At 44.5% G+C, this 15,681-nt stretch overlaps 1 protein-coding gene across 1 annotated transcript; it reads right to left on the bottom strand.

Annotated features, from left to right (window-relative positions):
• Positions 1-1,620: 1,620 nt before the first annotated feature.
• On the bottom strand, positions 1,621-15,552 carry sbk1 (SH3 domain binding kinase 1). Its single transcript, XM_026178793.1, has 4 exons — positions 14,773-15,552; positions 7,947-8,188; positions 7,039-7,241; positions 1,621-6,611 (listed from the first exon to the last, which is right to left on the bottom strand). The coding sequence occupies exons 1-4, from the start codon at positions 14,808-14,810 to the stop codon at positions 5,787-5,789; spliced, it is 1,308 nt and encodes a 435-aa protein (XP_026034578.1). The 5' UTR covers positions 14,811-15,552; the 3' UTR covers positions 1,621-5,786.
• Positions 15,553-15,681: the final 129 nt, after the last annotated feature.

Genomic DNA, 15,681 nt, shown 5'->3' with positions numbered 1-15,681 from the left:
CCTCTGTCTGCACAATTGTTTATCTTTTTTAAACCAAGCACTATAAGTCACTGTCCCATCTCAGCTGTCACGGGGCAAGAGGTAGTGCCGTGCAATACTCCAGATTTTGGTATGATCCAATACCAAGTAAATATAGGTATACCAATGCTTTAACCTATGAGGTTTACAGTAGGGTACAGCAGTAGAGGTGATGGGATCAATCCAAATATTGATAGTACACTTTTTCTACTCTCTAAGTTCAGTATGTAGGCCACTGAATTTTGTTAAATAAATTTTTTGGGGGGGGAAATAGAATAATATCGATAGAATCGATATTTGGATCAATCTGCTCACTTTGAGCGATAGATGGTACAACCTGGACAGGTCAGCAATCTAGTTGCATCCACCCACATGCAACTTTTAGGATTAACTTGTGCCGTGTTTTCTTTTTTTATGTTAAGCCATTCAGCTGCACCTGGTATACATGCTGCAAGTGCACCTGTCCAGCGCTTTGATTCAATGAAACTGCAAGGTTCTGCCAGCCTCTTTTTTTCTGAGAACCATTTCACGCTGTGATAACATAAAGCTGCCAACACTTTGAAATCTTGCCACGTCTGCTTGAGCGGTGTATAGAGGAGGTGAAACCTGGTAGTTAGTGGTTGAGATCCAGTATTCTGACACGAATCTGTGAATGGTCTCCTTGTCAGTCAGCCGCACAGGCCCCTCATGCTGAGGAAGCATAACCAAAGAGGATTTAACACTTGATCTCACAGAGACAGCTGCATCCAGGGAAGATCGCTTTCCTTTGTGAACTATCTACTGAAGGCTTAACATCCAGCCATCTCCAGCCCTGGGATTCAATTTAGTTTAGCTGGCAGTCTTTAAAAAGGCTACAGTTAAGGAATAATCTGGGAAGAAAAAATTGCTTTTGGTATTTAGCCTCTCAGATTGTTGTGGAGACAGCTAATAATGAAAAAGTGCATGTCCTCAGAAAGCCCGGCAGGTCGCTGTGAGGGATAATGTCCTGTCTTGTACATTACATTCTTCAACTTTGAGTCAGTTTGACTGTTGCAGGTAACACAATTACCACACCACCACTAGGGCGGCTGTAGCCTTTTACAGGTGGATAATAGGCCATCACAAAGGACAACCTTCCCCCTACTACACAGGCCCAGTGTGCCAAGGCTGACCTTTCCTTTTTCTTGCAGTGTCTGAAGTGATTAGCTTCGCTCTGTGGCAGATATGCCACCCCACTGTCTAAAGTCAGCCTGATAACAACTTGAGCCAACTCCTCCACTCTGACAACAGTTGAGATGCAGCATGGACGGCTGGTGGGCTGATAATGGTTCCCATCTTCATATTCTAACCGTCCTTGAACTCACTTGCTCTTTGAGGGCCGTAGATAGCTCCTATCTACAGATGTGTTAATTGAGCTTTTTCAGAATGAAGTCAGCATATTCAAGTAGTCTGGGGGCTCGCTGGCAAACCAGACGAAAGCCAGAGCCTTGGGAAATCACATGATTGTAGCTGACCTTCATCTAATGGTCTTGGGCCAACACAAAACTGCGGTGAATAAGCTTTGCCTGCAGTGACAGAAAAAAAAATCCCACAGTATTTTAAATTACCCTCAGAAATATCCAGCAGCCATTGCATGTGGTGCATAAATTTATTTCAACATATATTAACATTTTGTATATTCCTTTTTAAATTTTGTTAAAGACACAGTACATACAGTATTTACATGAGCTTCTACGATTTTTCAACAAAAAAACAAAAAACAGGCTAAGACGAAGGCTACTCTCTCTAGAGCTAAAATAAAACTCGATAGATTTTGACACCTCATCATTAAACTTGACAATTCCTGTCATAACAGTCCATGAGAAACAACAGTACACATTAGAACAATAGATAGCAGTTTGATGATGCTAATGGCTCTGATTTAAAACAAAGCAGCAGCTGCTCACATCTGAAATTCGCCCCAGTTTACGCACCGTAATGCCATGTTGAACTTTGCAATACACCTTACTCGGTGTTATGCTGTATTACGTTAGACTACTACTTTACATTTCCTAATGCACACTGAAGGTCAGTCTAATCCCTGTCTTTTTCTTTTATGTAGATCCTACATAGAGTAAACAACAAGTTCTAAGGCAGAGCTAATTCACATTTCACTACCATCTACTCTAGGATTACCCTTTGATTAATTCTTTGAGGCAGCCAACATCTCAGTATACAGTACATCCTTCTGAGAGGCCTTGATATGGTCAACTCTACAGAACCACAAGTAAAGATGGAAAGAGACAAGGAAACTGATAGGGACCATCATCAGCTTTGATTATTTGCTGGAGGAAAATGTGTCATTCAGTACAATAAGTTAAGTCAGTGGTTCCCAACCCTGTTTCATATGACGTGAACCTATAGCCTCTGAAAAACACTTCAAATCCATAGCTTTCAAAATCAGTCCGCTTTTATATTTAAAGGTATTCACCTGAAATAACTGAAACTGGACAACTTTAGCTTGCTGTACGCTCAGCTAGTCAGTTAGGTATTTTGGCCATCCATTACTACTATCGTCGTACTTTAATCCTACATTTCAGTACATTCATTTGCTACTTGTTTACTACTTTTAGCAAAATGATTTAAATGCTATTATCTACCAGTTTCACAAATTATCCATTATGTTTAGGTAACAATTTTGTTGCTACTTTTAGCTAACAGATTCAACTGTGAATTATACTTTTATTATGCTATTCCAGTTGATACTCAGTGCTGTTATCTAACAATATAACTGCTAGTAACAATTTTAGCATTGACAGTTTAAAAAAATTGGCACAGCTTCTAAAACCCTGCATTTTATCGGAACACCAGCAGGTGGCGCTAGCCGTGGCTGCAAAAAGGCTACCAGTCGTGTAGAAGTCTATTTACCTGCTGAGTTAAGGGACTCCATCATTTACTTTGGTTTATGCTGAACAAAAAATTAAGTCTGTTTTGTAAATCTTCCTCATACTATGTTTCAAAATGAAGATTAAGTTTGGCGTGAAATCAAAAACTCATTAGCTAGCGACACGGCAATCACAAGTCGCATCTGTTACTTTGCAACCAAGATGACAGCAGCTCAACTCGAGGCTTCAAAAAGGACTTCAGCAACCAGGAGGTGATGTAGCAATAACCACATCCATCATACACAGTTTTTAGTAATTTTTTTTAGAAGGTACTTTTTTGTTGTAATCTTGCTAGCTGCTGTATTCATTAGCTAACTGATAAATTGTTATCCAATATACTTGGCAACATATTTTTGTCTTTTTTTAGTTCTCTTAACTAATAATTCATCCATTAGCTATTTAAACAATCTATTTTAATCATTTACTTTTCTATTTTTAGCTTATCTGGCCCAAGAACCACTGAGCTTATGTAATCCCCCAGGCCCTCCATAATTAACCAAAATTACTACTCCTCTTAAAGTATTGGTCAGGTTATAGTTAAACTTGTACACTGATGTGTTTTAACCCAAATTGTGCTCAAGACTAAATTAACAATTGTTGTTTGACAGTCACTTATCCAGTTTAGTAGGAATTGCGACTCCTCCTAGAGTAGTGGCCAGATTTTGTCCAGGATACGATTAATCGTGAGCCTCCTTGACTTTTCAGATTATTTTAATTCATAGTGTGTGAAACACAACCAGCAGATTAATTTAGTGCATGATTTGTGATGGGTCATGGGCCGGATGAGCTACTATATCAATGATAATCTGGTGATAATTTATACATTCTGTTTGGTTGCCATTTACTTCTCAGTCCTCTTCAGCTTCTTCACCTAATATTTCTATGTACCCTGTGACTACCGCAGAAGTAGCCAGGGTTCATGAACTCAAGGTTGGGACTCACTGAGCTAAATCATTGTCATGAGGAGCTGTGGATGAGCACTTTTTTCTCTTTTCTTTTTTGTTCACTGGAGCTCAATTAGTCTTCGAGAAGCGGGCAGAAGCTATTAAACCTGAGGAGCGCTGGTACCGACAGTACAGGGACAGAGGTGATGAGCTGTCACAAGAGGAGTCGTTACATGAAACGAGAACACATTCGCACAAAGCTGAGGTGGACACACACACCTGACTGACATAAGAGTGAAGCAGTTCAAGCAGAGAGAAAAAAAAAAAAGGTAATTAGCACGCAGTGAAGCGTAGAACACACTGCTCCGGTTAGATGCATTCCTAATAAGCAGTATCTCGATGGAAGCTGAAGCCGGGGCTCTGCTCCGGTCGGGAACAATCAACAGCTCGCTCATTGTTAATGGCTGAGACTTAGGTCATCCTTCCAGACAATGTTTAAGTAATAGAGGGGCTGCGGCGACATATACCGAGTAACAATTGCAAGGTGTCGACCTGCACAGGGGCTCTCGTTAGCCTTAACTGATCAAATTAAGACAGTCTGCTGCTGCAATTGACAAACAGGAAGCATAATGATTTTTTTTTATGCAGGGAATGTGTGTTGCCCGTGATTAGGCTGGGGTGAAAGGACATGGCAGGAATTAATTAATTTGTGTGTCTGGCCAGGGTTAAGACCCAGTCAAATTAAAACCCAAAACAGTCAAAGAAGAAAAACGAAAAAGGGGACCAGCAGCTGCTACGATGATAGAGAAAGTGATATTTCTACATAGCACATCTATTTTTTTAATGATAGACTCTACACTCTGTCATGTTTTGATGCTACATATGATGCATTGACCCCGGCAGTAACCGTAAAACCCTTTCCTGTTGTAGAAAATTAATACAGCTACATCATTGAACTACCTGATATTACGGTGCCCTCCTATCAAATTATGTACAATATCGACCTTTTCTCCAAGAGTTCATTTACAAAAAAATCTTGTGCTTTTTTTCCTGTTGTTGTATTCCTCCGAAACACACATACACGTCCAAAAACGCACACGGCTGGTAGAAAAGAAACAATAAAAAGCCTTTTCTCCTCCTCGCCTCCTGTGTTCCTCCTCCATTTTCACTCAGAAAATGCACAATCCCTGCATTCAGTTGCGTTTAATTGGAAATGAATCTCACTGAGAGCAGTTCAAGATGTGGCAGATGTGTCTTCCAGCCACTCAAAGGATTCACGTTAATAATAAAACAGGAAGTGACCCACTAAAGTGTCCTGAGCTGATGCCTTTTCGCTGAGAGTCTGCCTCTCAGTCTAGACACCTACATGAAAAGATGCTTCATACAGACTGCTACATTTTTTTTTTTCATTTTTATCTTTGTAAAACTTTATCTTGAAAACATCTATGAGTTTTATCCACTGGAAGTTTGCAGGAAGTCCGAGAAATGGCAGTTGAATGTAATTGCGTAGATTGCCTTCTGATAACAAGCTTCCGTCTGAAAAGGTCGCCTGTTCAGAAGAATTTGGGGAATCTCCTGGACATAAATAAACACTAAAGTAAAGAGACACGAAGTAAATCTAAATATAATATCATAAGCACCACCACAGTGTATGGGCAGGAGAGCACAAATGTTAGGGTGGCAATAATGAGCTGCCTTGAGGAGTGACAACAGACTCTTAAACACGGCTTCTCAGCTTGGGAAGCAGTCTTTGGTCACAAATCAAAAGCTGAATAGTATTGAATGTCAGTGATAAGCTGTCCCAGTGTGCATCACTGACTGATGATGTCCATTTCCACTGCTTGGGATTGGATCCTGAGCTTCTCTTTCATGTCTAAATTCTCCTTTTTCACTGGGCTCTCTGTGCTAGTTATTAACACCTCTTCACAGCTTGTTATTACTGTGAAAAGCCCTCTAGTCTCCAGTGCTAGCGCTAGTGTGATCACACACAGATTTCTATGGCCGTCGCCATCACCATCTGGCTTTTGTTCTTGTCTCTTCCCGGAGACTGGTGCTGTCCGGACTCCTCTCTGGGAGACAACGGGTCGGAGAGGACGCTCCTTTTGAGGGGAGCCGGGCGCAGGCAGGATGTTCCCGGAGGCGTGGAAGGCTCAGGGTGTCTGTGGGAGGAACGCGAAGAAGTGGATGTCGAAGAGGTGCAGCTGCCGGTGCACACTCCAGAGCTTGACCTCTCACTTCTCTTGGCTCGACAAGACGCTCTGCGCCTGAGCTCGCTGACCAGCTCGTACTTGACAAAACAGAAGACATCCTTGACGCCGCAGCGTTTTTCCGGCTCAGCGGCGAGCAGCCTCTGAAACATGCGCAGAGCATCGTCGGTGAAGCGGCGCCACTGAGACGGGTAAGTTCCCACGGGACACCCCGCTTTCTGCCAGCGTCGGAACTCCTCGTAGAAGGCGTCGGCGGGCATAGCTGCCTCCCAGGGGAAGTTGCCCGTCAGCATACAGAACACCAGCACGCCAAACGCCCACACATCCAGGCTGGTGGTCACCAAAAAACCCTCTGACCGGTTAGCGCGGCAAACCTCCGGAGCCGTGTAGGGGATGGTGCCACTCACCCGTTTCACACGGCAGCCCACACGTCGGGTCATACCAAAGTCAGCCAGCTTGATGCGGCGGCACTCGCGGTCAAACAGGAGCACGTTCTCGGGTTTGACGTCGCGGTGCACCAGGTTTTTACTGTGCATAAAGTCCAGGGCCAACCCCAGCTGCTGCATGCAGCGTTTGACCATTTCTTCTGGAAGACCCACCTAAGAGACACATACAGAAAAGAAAATCAGGCAACGTCGATTAATACAATCTGACGGGTACATTACATGGAGGAGGTGAGAGGTGACACAGAGAAAAGAGCCTTATGGTGAGAATACAGTACCAATAAAACATTGATGTTATATAAAGAAAAACTGAAACACGCAGAACCTCAGTTCTAAGTCCCGGTCCAGCCATTTTTAATGAGTCTTCAGAAGAACCTTGAAGTCGAGCATTCCCTGCACATCAGCCGGAATAGCACTAAAGGAAAGTGAAACGCTTTGCACAGAGAGGAAACCGGGACAAAGACGAGGCTCCTACCCCAAGAGAGCTTGTTAAAACTGCCGTGACTGAACATCATGACTGATTGGAGCAGCTCAGGCTGACTGTGAGGCCGGTGATTGGTGGAAGGATGAATGATGGCGTTACCTGTGGGGGTATGATGTCGAAAAGGTCCCCGGCGGGGGCATACTCTTGTCCAAACACGTAGCTGTCCTCCGTTTCAAAAAGCACGTCCAGGACTTTGATGATAAAAGGACTGCAGCTAAGTGAGCCTGTTAGGCTGTATTCCCGCAGGAAACTTTTCAGCTTTGTCTTGTTCTTGGTAACAAACTTCAGGGCCATTTTGGTGCCTAAATAAATAAATGAAAAAAACAAAATCACACATTAACACAGAGAGCACACAAACACAGTTAAGCTCTGGTGTACTAAACCTGTGTCTCACATAAGTACTGCCAACATTTTGCTGTCCAACACTGTCCATGTGTTACCCAAAAAGCACTTAATGTGAATTTGGAACTATTTCCCGATACTCTCGGCGACTAGAAAGATTTCTGACTACTCAACCCTTTCTTTGTGACAGCTGCTGTGTTCATTCATCATTTACGCAAACGGTGCACGGTGAATGAAACTCACCTCCGTCACACACATAACCAGCTGTTCACAATCACAGCTGGAGGATCTCGTTAATGCTCGCACAGCTCGATAAATCTCCGACACATTGTCATTCTGCTCCACGCCGCTTTAAACACTCCCTTATACTGCGCTTATACTGAGCCAACTCTCTAATCTTGGGTTTCTTACAACAAAAGATTAAAACCTAAACCTGAGAAATCCTCAACCAACCCTTCTAACTCTGCCAAAATTAATTCCCAGCAAAGTGCCTCGAGACTTTGCGGCGTGCTGATCAGCCTTAAGTGGTTATGCTCAACTGTGAGGCCCGCTGGCACACCGTAGATGCTGAGATTATAACAATCTGCTATCCTAAATTTCAGTTTTTACGCTTGATTAGTTTGGAGACGGGAATGGCGGCTGGAAGAGCTTTTGCACCAACTCACCCTGCGTCCTGTGCACCACCAGGTCCACCTTCCCGTAGGTGCCCTTCCCCAGCTCGCGGATGTGCTCGTACTGTTTGGCTACGTCTGCGGCTGATAGAGAAGTGATGGCCAGGGCCTGCATATCCTCCACGGGCACCCCTCCGCAGTAGCCCATTTTTGACGTAGGGGAGCCTCCGCCGCTGCCCACCCGCCCCGGTCCAGACGGAGAAAGAGACAGGCTCGCCTTGACGCTGTGGGGCAGACTGATGGGAGAGGAGAAATCCGATTAGAATCAGATTACTATGATGATGCCTAGCACTTTATACATGTGCTATACTGCACGTGTTTATCCTTCTTGAGTGTCACATCCATGCATTACCCATCTAGACCGCCCATCCCAGGGGATGGTTAAATCAGGAACGCCTTAATGGACCTTAATTTCCATACAATCAATGCAGGGAAGGCATCTACAGGGGGAAAACTTTCAGTAAATGTGTCGTACTTCCTGCTGTCTCTCTGGATCACTCTGTCCAGCTATCAAATGTGGCTGTACTCAGACAGCACTTACTGGCAGACAGCAATGGGAAAATCAATAACAACAGGTAGAAGGAAAAGGAAACATATCGAGAGGGCTGACAGCTTTAAGGTGTAAACATGCTGGTACGACATGCATGCCTATCTGAGACGGCTCTGAACTGATCGTCGTCCGTATAAGTAATTAGCTTCGCCTCGACAACACATCTTACTTTTGCGCCACAGTCGCCCTGAGCATTTCTGTCAAACTGCTCAAAGTGAGGAATAAATGACTGCAACGGCAAAGTTTTGGCCGCTTTTCAAAAGCGCTAAGTTTGAAATAGGTCAATGCGATCCTGCGAGAATTTAAAAAAATATAGGCGGTTTAATTGAGTGTTCAGACACACATCGCTGGTAACAAATTAAATATCAGGGATGAGTGAATGCACGCGTATTGGTTACAAGGTTGAGCGAATCAAAGGAAAGTGAAAGAAAACCGAAGCTATCAAATAAAGTACACAAAATTGAGCTTTTGGTGAAATGAAGCAGAACACCCTAATGATCCCATCCATTGTCTCAGTCTCTGTTCAGCCCCCTCCTCCCGACACACACAATCAAATTTAATCATCCAATCATGCACAGTGAGCACACACACACACGCACACAAACACTAGTAGGAACCAAATCAGCACAAACAATTTTTGCTGATGGCCTTTTTCATCCGTCATTCAAAGCCAGCTGCCTTGCTCTTTGTTCTTTTTTCCCCTGGAGCCTGGTTTCTCAGCGCCGCTGCTTTAAAACCAGGCTCAGAATAAAGAGCATCAACTCTGTGTTTCCATTAACATTTTGGTACACCTTTGGTGAGAAACAAAAAAAAAGGACTCTGACTTATTGCACAGTACTAGATGTTCAGCTGAAAATATGGCATGGGGTATATTTTCGAGGCATTTGGTTGGTGCTGCTCTTGTGGGTAGAATGTGATAAATATAGCTATTAGACAGTGAAGCCTAAAATAAGATACAGCCATTTGCAGCTTTGTGTTCTTGGCTCAACACCCTTTCTAAAAAGAAGAAGAAGGAAAAAAAAACAAGACTGCAAATAGAACGAGTGCCCTGTGTACCCCATGTACTGTGCAGATAACACTTGTTTCTTGATTTTATCATAACCGTGGAGATGGTTATATAAGAAGCTATGAATATTGTAGCCATCTCGTGCTGAGCGTCCTCGCCGCATGTAGCCTTCAGCGAGTCGACGCACGAGGCGATGACTTCCAGATCAGAGTGCAGTCCGGGTTTGGTGATACACAACACAGAACATTTCCTCTGACCGCCCACCCCGCGTGGCCCCCACAGCCCTCGATCGGGGCTTGTTTACCGGCACCTTCCAGTCAGCTCCACAGGCCGAATGTGGAGCATTTCAGCATGGATCCATAATCGCGTTACTCAGCAGCTCCCACAAAGACATCTTCCCCCACCCTGCATTTCCCTTTGCAGTAGTGAATTAATAGGCCTAAAAATGCGACGGTGGATGGTTGGAAGATGCCCCCCCAACTGCACCCTGCAGAGATGTTGTAAATGTGAACAACAGGAAAAAGGCAGTGCAGTGAAGGTGGAGGTGAGGTGTGGGGATGAGGCTGTGTGTTTTTTTCCGTGTGAGTGTTTGCACGCGAGTGTCTGGGAGGGGAGGCAGGTGTATCAGTCCCACAGTGACACTCTATTAAAGGCTCTTTGTGTTCCTACCTCTGAGAGGGAGCAGCTGTCAGCCTCAGCACGACTCAGCGTTTGTGCCCGACCTACTGATCTGCCCCGCCGCCCTCTGCTCCCTCCTCGTCCTCTCAGGCGGCCACAGACAAGGTAACGCGCACATGCTCCACATACAGATGAAGATTGGGCTCGAGACTAATTTGCATATCTGGGGATTTTTGGAGCCAGTCTTATTCATTTCAATCAAAATAAAACAGCTCCCTAGATTGGCTGCTTCTTCTCATATTTGTGTTTCCGTTTTGTGAGAGGCCTAAAAACAACTGCAAAAAACTAATGATTTTTTTTATGTATAAGAAAGAAACAATCTGTTTTCCAGATTTATTCTTATTCTGTTTGGGAGATAATGCACTATAACAAGCTGTTTCCCCTTCTTACTGTTTTACTTCATTATCACCACAGCGATGGACTGACATTTCGTGTTTCCTCATCCAAGCTTAAAAAGGGAGCTGTTCACCTTTTGTTCTAGCTGGAGACAAACATAGTTGAACCCTGTGACAGATGCTCCTAGCTTTTTCTTCCACTGTCAAATGCTCAGAGGGTGTAGCCCTAAAAGCCAGGGTTGGCACTGTTAGTCCATCTGTAGGCCCACTGCATCAGATTAGACTGAAGTCTCTCCTGTGTGCAATAATAGTGTACGGAGAATAAATCCTACTGGGGTGATCCTTTGATTTTAGCTTTTAGCTCTCATATAGTACCTTCAGTAGGTCTTAAATCTTACCAGTCATCCCAAAGGAAGTGCAGCTAGCTAACATTACAGCTCAGCTAAGGTGTCACACACAGGTAGATGCAGGCAATTTTTTTTTTCTTGGAGTATCCAAGTCGCAGCTCCTGACATTGATACACACTGCTGGAGAGCTTTTCAAATATATTTTATGGCACTTTGAGCACCGTCACACAAGCAGGAAAGCAGACATCTCTACTCAGACGGAGTGACAAATTTCATATTAGGTTAAATCCCTGCAAAACTGAACTCCATCCTCTGCCTGCGTTTGTGTTTAGTGTCACCGTGCACACAGGGTACGCCAGCAGGTCAACAGGGCAAACGTTCTGTTCGTGTTGATCTGAGCATTTCAGCGTTTGCTTCTTCAAGTGCAGCTTCACAGAGATGTCTGGAGACTCTTAACGGAGCGATTTGTCCTCCAAAGATAAACTGTAATAATGTCAACAATTCATTACCATAAGAAATCAGAGCTCGGAAGCAGACAAATCCTATCTGTCACATTAACATGGGGCTCATTAGGGAGAATTATTGTGTATTCAGTGAGCTACTGGATCTCCTGGTGTGATGAGTGTGAACGGCACAGCTGCAATGAACTGTGGCCTGACTTTGATCAGGACATGAAGACTTTATGAAGGTACGATTCAGATATAAATCGATATAAATAAACATAATAGATTATATATAATAATAATAATATTTTTTAAGATGAAAATGTATTAATCAATCTCCAATTAATATGTTAATGTGCATAAAGCGTATATATTATGGAAAGCGGAAACAAATCCAGCAGCTTTACACACACACACACGCACACACACACACACACACACACACACACACACACAGAGTTTGTGCTTTTAAGTCCGTCCCTGCTTCCTCCCTCCTCTCCTTCATCTCTTTTGTCTATTGCTGAAAATGTAAACAAGGGGCTAATGAAAGAAATAAATAGATTGCAGCTTTACCTCTCTGTGTTACTAATGGACTAGTTGCTTGGCTCTTGGCAGAAGAGTCATTATGGGTGAGGACTGAACTCTTGTGTCCAATTTACTGTCAAAATGCCCAACGTGCCTCGCCTGTGGGTCAAAGTGAAACCAGCGAGTGAAACGCGACGTGACTAATGCGGTTTCTCCTGCTGTCTGTCTGGGAAAAAAAGCAACTGCACGCAGCGAACAACATGTACAGTATCTGTTGGTCTGTCTGTCTGCATTTCCTTCCTTCTTGTCTCGCTATAGGTGGGCAGAATAAAAACACTGATCATTCAATCTAAACTAAATGGCTTCCTCCTGACAGCCACTTGCAGGGAGGACACTCTGTTCTTTGCCCAGACTTTTTAAAAAAAGAAGCTGAATCTCCTTCGTCAGCAAAACAAAACTTCATGCCCAGTGAGTTGGTGGGTTTAGTGCCTCCGTCCTGCTGTGCTGTGATAGGTGAACCAGTATCCACAGACTGCAGACGCTCACTTTGACAAATCACCTGCTCTCAGCCCTGCACAGCTGCCCATATGGACGAACCCCTGCTGGGACCGAGCCTGCCGTAACCTGCTCCTGGCTTGCCTTGCTTCTGCCCTCTTTCCCCCATCATCCCTCCCTCCCTCTGCTGTATGTCACACAGCCTGGAACAAAAGCTGCCTCCTGCTGGAAAGACCAAAGACTCTGTATGGGATAACCCAAGGTTAAACCTTCCCTAACAAGGACTGAGAGCGGTGGTTAGCTGTGAGGGGTGACACTGCAAAGGACATGTCGTTCAAAGACGACAACCAAGGCCTATCTGTGACATAAAAGGGCAAAAAATATGAAAAAAAAAACAACCTTAAGAATAGCAGCTATCATTATTGTAGTTTACGATTAAGGTCTGAGGTATAAGAACTTGTAAACATCTGATTATAAACGCCAATCAAAAATCAACGTCACCCTCACTGTGATGTCTGTCAGCGGTGCAATAAGCTGCCTATGGGAGAAGCTGTAAGCTACCCTCACTCTCTTACAGCCTCACAATCCAGTAACCTAAAGTGATGAGAATGAGAGAGAGATGGTGTGGAAATCCAGTGAGAGAACTCAAGCATTGCCTCCTCAGTAACCACACAGCTCGTGTCCCTGTGATGTCACAAAGATGGGGGAATGTGACTTTAATTTGAGCTCGGTAAAATGGGGTTTAAACGGGGGTGTAGATAAATGATGTAACAGCTCCGTTAAGGAGCATGTTGCTTTTTTTTTTCTCCCCCAACCCTGAAAAAAAACAACCTCTACTTCAAGGCAAGCTAACAGTATATGGTGCTTTGTTATCTTGCACAAACACAATAGCCTCTAAGCACAATTACTAATGCTGATTGCTCAGGCTGCATTCACTAACTCTGCTTTATCTCTCTCTAAATACATCGGTGACAGATTATTCGTTTAAATCTGAAGCTGAAGACAAGAACAGACACAATTCAAGAATTGACTGACCAGTTACTAGAATAACGCCATATTAACGCAAACTGAAAAAAGGCCTTAAATAACAGAGTCTATACAGTGTTATTCGCACAGGACGAAGAAGGAAAAGAAGCCAACAGAGAAAACGCAAGCACATGTGTCACAATATGTACACTAATTGGGTGTCATTAGATGTTCTAGGATGTAATCTGCACGTAATTGTTTTGTTTGTGTATTTTTTATACCCAGCAGGGGCCAGACATCTGAGCAAGGGGAGTAAAGAGCTTCGTGTCTTCTATGCATTTTAATTGACAAACCATTTGCATTCTTTGTGTCCTCTGGGCAGCCATGTTTTACCGTGACAGCCACTGCACAGGCAAACCGTGCCTGCTTAAATGGGATCTTTTGATAAAGAGATCTAAATCGGGCAAAACTTTGTTAAAGACGGCGTATTAGTCACGTGCACGTGGGTGTCAATGGGCGGAGATGGGTTTAGTAGGAGCTGGAGCTGGTTATTGCCCATTATAGCCTACTGTAGCTATCTGTGGAAGCTGGAGAAGTTCTGCAGGGTTTGTTTGGAACATTTTGGGTAACTTCACGCTGCTTTTTCTGTCATAAACAGTTAAGAATTTCAGCTGAAAGCGTAGAGCCCAACTTTAAGATCACATCATCTCTGGGGTGTTTTGTTTTCACACCGTTCAGGTCAATAATGTGCGTCTCCTACTTCACCAGAAAAAAATTTAATAAATCTGCCAAAGCAGAAAGAAATGTCAGCCACTGCAGCTCCTTTATATACAACCGTTGGCTGCTGTTGTGTTTCAGTTAGAGTCCATTACCAGCCTCCAGCTTGTGCTTTTTATGGGATTTTCAAGTCAGCTTCTCATTTAAATGCATTAGACAGCATTAGGGATGAGATATCACCTGTCTGCTCTGGACAAAGTCTGAAAGGGCCATTAAAGACCAGGATGCCCTCACATCCACAGTGCGGACTGAATAACAAAAACAAGGAGGGGGGGGGGGATATATGCAGGTATCACAAATAATGTGGATGAAAACACAGATCGGGTCTTTTCTCAACCATTAATACCAGTTAGAATGACTCATAGCCTGGTGGTGGGGAAAAGATAAAGCTGCTGTGCTGTATAATAAGTGCTGACACCGGGATATTTTTATGTGCTCCTGTATTATTCATGCACGGATATGTTGTGAGTGGGTCAAAGTTGAAAGTCGCTCAGAGTGGGGAGCACCAGATTTTAATTGCAAGAGCGTTTTATTACATTTAAAGTATCGCAAATAAAAATTGGGACACTAAAAGGAAAAATAAAGATTTTCTACTTCAGCTGTTTCTTTCCTTCCTCTCTCATTTGCAGTGTCATGCATCATGCAGGCTGACCCGGTTTCAGGCACCTCGGGGTGCATGTGAGGTGTTACTCACTCACCTGCTGGCGACCTGTCTCTCTCCTCCATGGTCCTGCATCCGCTCGGCGAGCAGAGCCTCTGCGCTCTGCTCTGCTCAGCGCCGATCCGTTTGATCCGGTTCTCCTCGTTATTATCGATCACTCAGAAACGCCACAGAGTTCTTAAAAAACAACAACAACAAAAAACACCTTAAAGCCTTCGCAGTTTCACAGCGGGCAGCCTGCTGCCCCCCTGTTTTCTGGAGATGCTCTTCAGTTTGAGACTTTCTTTGGAGGCGGGTGGAATCAAAGCAGCATCTGATGCTCAGTGCTGAGATGGGGACACATGCTGGGATCCCTCCTCTGTGCGCCCACCATCTGAACCTGCCGTGCAGCGGGAGGATGAGGACGAGGAGAAGGATGAGGAGGGTGCGTGTTTATCTTTCGCTCCTCCAGCGGTCCGCATGACCCAGTTCAGCACCACACACACATACACACTCAGAGGCGAACCCATTCATTCGCATCCACGCAGGAACCTCAGCGCAGCTCCGCTCTGCACGCACGGACGCGTTTGCGTGTTTCCTGCGCTCCTCTCTGAACTCAGCCCAGCGGCCCCGCTGTTACTGACGGCCGGTCAGTCCGTACTGTCTTTCGCTCTAGAGTTGGACAGTGGGTGTAGGGGAGGGGAGGGGGTGTCTCAGATGTTTCTCCTGTGCAGGTCCTACCAGTCAGTTTCTTCATTGTTCGCCGTCTCCACCCCTCCGGCAAACTAATACGCTCACGTGTCCTAGGTCCTAGCGCCGGACGCGTCCACCCAACGAGCCTAAAATGCCTCCAGGGGCTTCTTTAACTTTTGATTCATGCTTTGAACGAGCAGGCTTCTCCGCTCTTGCGTAATTCAACAGCTTATGGCCCCAATTGCGTGTACTTCACACGGTGACTTTGCCAACT

The sequence above is a fragment of the Astatotilapia calliptera genome, chromosome 8 (genome assembly GCF_900246225.1).
Source record: "Astatotilapia calliptera chromosome 8, fAstCal1.2, whole genome shotgun sequence".
Taxonomy (NCBI): domain Eukaryota; kingdom Metazoa; phylum Chordata; class Actinopteri; order Cichliformes; family Cichlidae; genus Astatotilapia; species Astatotilapia calliptera.
Note: the sequence above shows the minus strand (reverse complement) of the source record. Positions and strands in the feature narration are given on the sequence as shown.

Coding starts and splice junctions, on each gene's coding strand:
- sbk1 (XM_026178793.1), bottom strand. CDS start 14,810: ATGCAGGACCATGGAGGAGAGAGACAGGTCGCCAGCAG. Junction 8,189..14,772: donor GAGAGACAGGTCGCCAGCAG/GTGAGTGAGTAA, acceptor CTCTCCCATCAG/TCTGCCCCACAGCGTCAAGG. Junction 6,612..7,038: donor TCGACATCATACCCCCACAG/GTAACGCCATCA, acceptor TGTGTCTCTTAG/GTGGGTCTTCCAGAAGAAAT.